This window comes from Macadamia integrifolia, chromosome 13, assembly GCF_013358625.1.
Source record: "Macadamia integrifolia cultivar HAES 741 chromosome 13, SCU_Mint_v3, whole genome shotgun sequence".
NCBI lineage: Eukaryota > Viridiplantae > Streptophyta > Magnoliopsida > Proteales > Proteaceae > Macadamia > Macadamia integrifolia.
In genome coordinates this window covers 12,547,910-12,555,938 of record NC_056569.1, presented here as the reverse complement: position 1 = coordinate 12,555,938, position 8,029 = coordinate 12,547,910, and the positions used below count along the sequence as shown (strand labels likewise).

Below are 8,029 nucleotides of genomic sequence, written 5' to 3'. Positions count from 1 at the left end.
AAAAAATAAAAAAGAAAAAGAAAAAGGAAATGAAAGATTACTCACAACATATATGCAGAATTATCATCTCGGGGTAATTGTCTGGGGACATGAGTAAGGCTGGGAACATGCTCGGAATCCATAGAGAGGAAGAGAGCATCCTCTTGCTGGCCTTTGGTTAGGTCATAAGCATGATTTTGTAACCTATAAGCCAGTTGGTAGTGGAGAGTTCCTGCTAAAGCCGTAGGAGTTTGGGGAGTACCAGAAATTTGGATTTAGAACTTCAAAGCAAAGGGAAGATGAGGATCTGCTAAGGCTATATTGAAATTAGGGTAGAGAGTGAGGAATATGGTTCCTGCATTCAGAGTGGTCTGAACAGTGGCAATCACAGCATGTTCATACCGTAAAAAGCGACTGTCAAGTAGGGCGATCCGAGAAGCCACAGGAAGGCCTTTTCTGCCATGAAAAGAAAGAGCGAACTTAATCGCACCAAAATGGAGATGAGTATAACCCTGATTTTTCCACTGGGAAATAAGGTTAGACGGAATCTCTAAGGTAAACAACTGTTCTTTATCAGTGGCAGGGATGTGATATTGATCACAACGAGAGGCCTGTACCAACTCTTTCAGAGGTGGAGTTTTCTTCCGAGAAGCAATAAGAGCCTTCCAGGAAGAAGAAGAAGAGGGTTTTGTCTTTGGAAAGACAGTATAAGGGTTCAAAATAGGAGACGGAGTCTCAGGTATGATCTGCTCTTCAGGTAAGTAGTCAAACTCATATAGAGAATCAATAGAAAAGAAAGAAAAAGATTGGGAAGAAGAAGGAGAAGAAGAAGCAGAGCTTTGAGAAGAGGTTGAAAGACGGGAAAGAGACATATCGGAACATAGGCAGTAAGTCCAAAAACCGAACACAACCCACCGGCGAAACTCAGATAGATAAAAAGACGACTAGTCGAGGCCGATCAGGACCCTCTTGGACCTAGTTCTCAGAGTTGGAGCAACCCGAGCCGTTACAGGGTAAAAAACACGGCCTCACCTAGGCCTGAAAACCCATCGCTCACAGGGTTTTTTTCCGACACCAGAAAACCAGAACCAAGAAGTAACCTGCAATAGGGCGTGTCCTAGACCGTCTCTTTAACTAGCAGAGGTTCAAACCGAACTGAGAAGGCCGCCGGAGAAGGACCTTAGCCGGAGAAGTGTACTGGCTCTGATACCATTTATTTTCTCACGATGTAAGACCAAACCGGGCTCTGCCCATCCTTCATTAATCAGGGGCTTTAAAAGGAATAAAACCCTATGCACTCTTCACCACCAAACGACAGTCTTGTATGTATGCCGACACTCTCGACATACGGACCCACTTGTCATGTGAAGACCTCATGTCCCTGGTCCCACATGTCTTGTAAATTGTGGCTATTTAAAGCCCCTGATTAATGAAGGATGGGCAGAGCCCGGTTTGGTCTTACATCGTGAGAAAAGAAAAACTGGTATCAGAGCCAGGCGGTGTGTGGATGTAAGTTCCGATGCTCTTAGTGGAAGACCCCTTTCCACGAGGCACTGTAGCAACCCTGCATCCCACATCGGTGAGACTTAGCCACCACCGCGGTCATATAAGCTGGGTCTTACCTTCCCCTACAAGACGCGTTTATGTGGGTGTGCTGGTGCCTCAATCTTGTAGCCGAAAAACTGCTCAGAAAAGAAATGGTATCAGAGCCAGTACACTTCTCCGGCTAAGGTCCTTCTCCGGCGGCCTTCTCAGTTCGGTTTGAACCTCTGCTAGTTAAAGAGACGGTCTAGGACACGCCCTATTGCAGGTTACTTTTTGGTTCTGGTTTTCTGGTGTCGGAAAAAGACCCTGTGAGCGATGGGTTTTCAGGCCTAGGTGAGGCCGTGTGTTTTTTACCCTGTAACGGCTCGGGTTGCTCCGACTCTGAGAACTAGGTCCAAGAGGGTCCTGATCGGCCTCGACTAGTCGTCTTTTTATCTATCTGAGTTTCGCCGGTGGGTTGTGTTTGGTTTTTGGACTTACTGCCTTTGGTCCGATATGTCTCTTTCCCGTCGTTCAACCTCTTCTCAAAGCTTTGCTTCTTCTTCTTCCTGATCTTCTTTCTCTTCTATTGATTCTCTGTATGAGTTTGACTACTTACTTGAAGAGCAGATCATACCTGAGACTCCGTCTCCTATTTTGAACCCTTATACTGTCTTTCCAAAGACAAAACCCTCTTCTTCTTCTTGAAAGGCTCTTATTGTTCCTTGGAAGAAAACTCCACCTCTGAAAGAGTTGGTACAGGCCTCTGGTTGTGATCAGTATCACATCCCTGCCACTGATAAAGAACAGTTGTTTACCTTAGAGATTCCGTCTAACCTTATTCCCCAGTGGAAAAATCAGGGTTATACTCATCTCCATTTTGGTGCGATTAAGTTCGCTTTTTCTTTTCATGGCAGAAAAGGTCTTCCTATGGCTTCTCGGATCGCCCTACTTGACAGTCGCTTTTTACGGTATGAACATGCCGTGATTGCCACTGTTCAGACCACTCTGAATGCAGGAACCATATTCCTCACTCTCTACCCTAATTTCAATATGGCCTTAGCAGATCCTCATCTTCCCTCTGCTTTGAAGTTCCAAATCCAAATTTCTGGTACTCCCCAGACTCCTACGGCTTTAGCAGGAACTCTCCACTACCAACTGGCTTATAGGTTACAAAATCATGCTTATGACCTAACCAAAGGCCAGCAAGAGGATGCTCTCTTCCTCTCTGTGGATTTCGAGCATGTTCCCAGCCTTACTCATGTACCCAGACAATTACCCCGAGATGAACTTTTTCGTCTCCTTCCCTCTTCTGGGTTACGGCTTATGAACAACAAATGGCTACAAGCCAACCTGCTCCGACAGAGCCTCTTCAGTCTACTAATCCTCAGTATGTCACTCACCCCTCTGGTGAGGTTGAAATCCGTTTTCCGCCTCCTCCGGTACACCCTTTACCTTCTCCTTTTCCTACGCAGTTTACAGGAATGATTCAAGCACCTAAAATTCCTGTGAAATCTTTTGACACTCACGGTAACCCGGTGTACTATTTCTCTGATCCAGTCACTGGTCATAAATATTTTGACCTTTGTGATTGTGATGACTGTCTCCAAGACTCCGATGATGATTACTCCTACACTCCCAAACGAAAGTCTTCCCAGACTATTCTACGGGAACGTTATGAATCAGGAGATCCTACTGTTGGACCGTTGAGTACTGAAGCCCGATATCCCTTTATGGTAAAGTACGGTGCTTCTTTGGAACCTCTTTATGTTCCTCCTCCTACTCCAGTCTGTAAACCTCCTCCATCTGTTCAGGTCCCTTCTCCTATAGTCCCTCCTTGTTGTATGTATACCCCAGGATCTTCTTCCTCTACTCCTTTACAGAATTTCCCTGGTCCTGCCGACTATGGTCCTGATTCTCATGGTGTAAGACATGTATGGAAAGTCAAATCTCCTGTCCTACCCATAGACCAACAGAAAGAAATTTCTCAAGCTGAAGCTGCTTTAAATTGGCAGAATGAAAATGCCATCGTTCAAAATCAATATCTTGAACGTATCCTTGCTTCTACACAGCATACCCAAGGCACTGTTGGACGGCATACTCAATTAATCCACTCCCTCAAAGCTGAGATGGATCAAGTCCATACTGAACTTGCTAGTATTGCGTCTACTACTGCTAATACGGCCCAAGCCTTTGCCCTGATTGGCCAGAAAGAAAAACATCTCAAGTTTCTTGAAACCCAGTTACACAGCCTACAACAAGCTCCACCCCAAGCAGCAACATCCAGTAGACAGCAACCTTTACCTCTGGCAGTTCCATGTATTTCATCTCAAGATCCTTTTGCCATCTATACTGCTCCAGCTCCTCCAGTCGTTGCTTCTTCTAGATCCTTCCCGCTTGAAGAACTGAAAGCTCTGCAGCGTCAACAACGCAACCTGAAGAATATTACTCCCAGGCCACAGTCCAGAAAATTACCCCTGGAAAACCCTTTTCCTCCACTTTTTCAGCCTTATCCCATGACTGTAACCTACCCTGCACCATCACCTCCAATCCCTACCTGTCCATCTCCTTCACCCTCACCTTCACCCCCCAAAACTAAAGCCAAATATCCTCCCATAGGTGCCATAACCCCTTCTGGCGATGATGTGTTATCTGACCTTCTCACCACCTTAGCTCTTCATGACTCTACCTCTCTTCCCTCTTTCATGAATACAGGTCCAGATCCACCTCCACCTCCTGTCCCTTATCCTGCACCTCCGTATGTTGATGAGATGGATGGTGATTAGGATGACCCTATGGTACATAATCCTGAAATTCCTCAACCTCCTCGTGGTCCAACATATGCTCCTTTTCAGAACCAAGATCCCAAGCAGTTCTTTATCTTGGACGATGTCCCTGTTTCCAAGTGGGCATCTAAGTTTGCTGACTTTCATGCTTGGATCAATGCTGAACTCCTTCAAGAAGGAGCTGCTTCCGTCAGTGTTCTGACTAAGTTTGTTGCTCGGCTACAAGGCAAACTCAGAGAATGGTATTTAGCTCTTGGTGGTTACAGACAATTGCAACTTGTTCAACTCCCTGAAGGCCTCTTCATCACCGCTCTCTATCAAGAATTCCTTGGTCCTGTCTCGAATGATATTACAAAAGCTCGAGAAGAATTTTTACAGTTGAAGTGTTGTTCTCTGGCTCGTCCAGATCTTGACAGACACTTCTCTCGCATGACAGACAGATTCCATTAAATTGGCGGCCTTGATGATGAAAACCTCAAGCAGATCTTTTTGAACTCACTTCCAGATCCCCTTGGTGCTGATACTCTCCAGTTCCTGAGAAATCAGAATATCTCCCTAGCATCCTGCAGTATTGGTTCTTTATACAGTTTTGCTCTCACAGCCCTTGACAAGCTTTGTAACGTCAAGAAAATCTGGAAAGAATTACAATCCAAATCTGACAAGGTCTCTTCTGCATGTGACACTTCTTGGATGAAGATCAAGTGTAAAGGCTCTGATCACTCTTGTGATTGTCCTATAAAAAAGCCTTTTCACCATAAGAAGTTCTCTCCCTTCTTGAAGCATAAGAAACGGTTTCCTTTTAAGCCTTCTCGGTTTAAATGGTTTAAACCTCAATGGAAATACCTCCGCAAGAAACAGTTTCGAGGAAAGAACAAGTCTACTTCTTGCTTTATTTGTGGAAAAATGGACACTTTGCTAAGAACTGTCCTAATATTCGCAAGAAAGAGAAAGTTCTTCATATGCTTGCTTCCCTCCATCATGATGATCTACAAGATGCTGATCTTGAGTCTCTATACTCTCTGGATGCCGAACCTACTGACCTCTCTTTGTTTGCAATTGACTACCCTGCTGATACTGCTGAAGGTCCAAATTCACTTACAGACTCAGACCCAGAGTTTTCTCTCTCCGAGTCCGAGGAATCTGACCCCCTCTACCAGGTTATCCCTTTTCTTCCTCCAAGTCAACCACTTCTTCCCTGTCAGTCTATTACCTTACCCCATGCTGCAGTAACCTTAATCCCTGAACCTTATGCTAAACCAATCCGGTTAATAGTAGCTTTTCTTGATACCGGTGCGGCTACAACTATTTTGTCTCCTAAGGTTCTCCCATACCACTTCTGGAAATCTCAAAAACCCCCTCTTCCGTTTTTAGCAGCCAACGGTGAAACCTTCTACATCAGCCTTGTCACCAAACAACCCATTAAAGTCCAACTTCTTCCAACCCTTTTGTTTACCCAAGTTATGTTAGGCTCCCACTGTCCTGGTAAAGACCTTATTATAGGTTTTGATGTTCTTAGTCATCTTCCCCTTAAATGGACACCCCATGGTCTTGTGTATAAACAACAAGTACTCCCTTGGTCCCCTTTTTCTAACCTATTTCTCGCAGGTACAGGTCCTACACTGTTTGATGAGTTTAAAGGAAAACTTCTATAGACTTCCTGTGCGGACTCTCATACTGAATTCTTGACAAAATGTACTCATCCTCTCTGGAAGAATTCTAAGTTCTTCATCTCCTTACCTTTTAAGAAGAATGGAGATTTGTAGAGAGCTGTTTTAGAGCTTGAATGGCTACTGAGTGTTCAGAAGACCAAGGAGGAGCGTTCTTTCTCAGGAGTTGATGGAGCACAGACGTATGTCTGATTTGTTGAGGAAGAAACTCTGTCATGTAGTTAACTATACCAAGGAATTGCTGGACCTGATTTTTTGTCAGAGGACCGTCAGGAAATTGCTGTAGAGATGTAGCAATATGAGGTTGAAGTTCATACGTTCCTTGGTGGTCTGGAATGAATATCTACTTCAGGAAACAATTATTAATTTTTGTGTCTTTTGGAGCTTGAATTTCACTCATATAGTATCTTGTGGCTCTTTTTCACCATATACATCTAATTTTTCACTAGTGTATCCATTTACTCCGTTTAAAGATGAACAATGAATGCTTGTGTAATTTTATAAGGTTTACTGTTTTCATGCCTATCTTTGGGTAATTCTCCTGAACTGGGTGCTGCTATCACAATGGTGCAGGTTAAGCTCGGAAAGAATGGTGTTGAGGAAGTCCATGGTTTGGGTCCCCTCTCGGACTATGAGAAACAGTGCCTGGAAAATCTCAAGCCTGAACTGAAGTCCTCAATTGAGAAGGGAATTAAGTTTGCCAAGGAGAACTGATCAATTTACTTTTCAGGTGAAGGGTCGATATGAGACCCTGTATTTAGAAACTTCACAATTTTGCATTCGCACGAGAGTTATTATATATTTTATTCGACATTCGGCTGCTGTGGACTGTGGTGCTAAACTGGCGGTTGGCTGAGTAGTAGGTTTTTGTTTGGCTCAAAGTCCAGTCAATAAAAGCGGAGTTGTAGTGGGGAATAATTTGACATTTTGTCTACTATCGATTTTTCCATTAATAAGTTTCTCTTGAGGGTTGCAAGTTCTTGTTTCTTCTTGTCACCCGGGTCGTATTACTGAGCTCAGGCGGCCAATAGTAGCATTGGTGCTAGTTTGTTTGTTTGCTTTCTTGCTGAGACTGATTTTGACCTTGAAATGAGATTTGTTTTATGGAACCTACTACCTAGTAATGGTAAGGATTCACTCTTTCATCAACTATTTCATTTGCGTACTGTTGGATCAAATGAGGAGTTTGGTTCTTCCATCCAAACATAGTTTGTATTTTCGGTAAAGAGAATAACATATCTACTGCTTTGGGGGAGTGATTCTAATGTTAGATGTTTCATGATACTGTGTGGGATAAGGTGCCTCTGTGTGGGAGCTTTATGAGTACTATGCACCTCAATGTGAATTGTGATGCATGGAGTGAAACAGTACAAGGGTCAGTTACTTCTATACACACATCCATTCACACAAATGAATATGATACGGTTTAATTCTACGATCTCCCTTGGCCGTTGATTCTTCAAGTCGAAACCGCCACCATTACGCTAAACTAAATAACATAATTTCATCCCAAATATATTTTTGAGGAAGAAGTTCAGATAGACATCATTGATGTATTTGCTTGTTGTGTAATCTGAGAGATCTGGCATGTGTAATTCAATTGCCGTGAAGGCTCTGGCCTCATTGAGATTTCTTCTATTACCAACTCGCCAACCCCAACCCCAGCCCAGGAAGATAGACTGATATCAAGCCGATACAATTTTGATCCAACCGGTATTGACTGTTCCATTTCGTTTTTTAGTTACGCACCTTGCCGTTTAAAATCATACGAGGTTTGGTCATTAAATAGCTTCTAAGATGAATGCGGGATTTCTGAATACCATATAGTACTTTTCATTTAATACCCACACTTGGTGGCCCGATTGAACAGTTGGTTTCTTAAGTGCTTACAACCTACAAGATTTAAAGAACGGGCTACACGTAAGGGAAACTGGACACAGCCATTGACATCGAAATCATGTAACCGTTTAATAAATACTTCGATTTTGATTTTAAAATTGAGGTTGTTTAGTTAAATGATTTAAATTGAATCATATCGTTTAAATTGGTATACAAATAACAACAATAACAATC

The 8,029-nt window shown here is 43.2% G+C and overlaps 1 protein-coding gene across 1 annotated transcript in view; it reads left to right on the top strand.

Annotated features, from left to right (window-relative positions):
• LOC122059616 (malate dehydrogenase, mitochondrial-like) overlaps positions 1-7,105 on the top strand; it is a 10,496-nt gene extending 3,391 nt beyond the window's left edge. Inside the window, exon 7 of the mRNA XM_042622513.1 lies at positions 6,530-7,105. Coding sequence (XP_042478447.1) covers positions 6,530-6,670 — 141 coding nt within the window. The 3' untranslated portion in view covers positions 6,671-7,105. The remainder of the gene's footprint in view (positions 1-6,529) is intronic.
• The last annotated feature ends 924 nt before the right edge of the window (positions 7,106-8,029 follow it).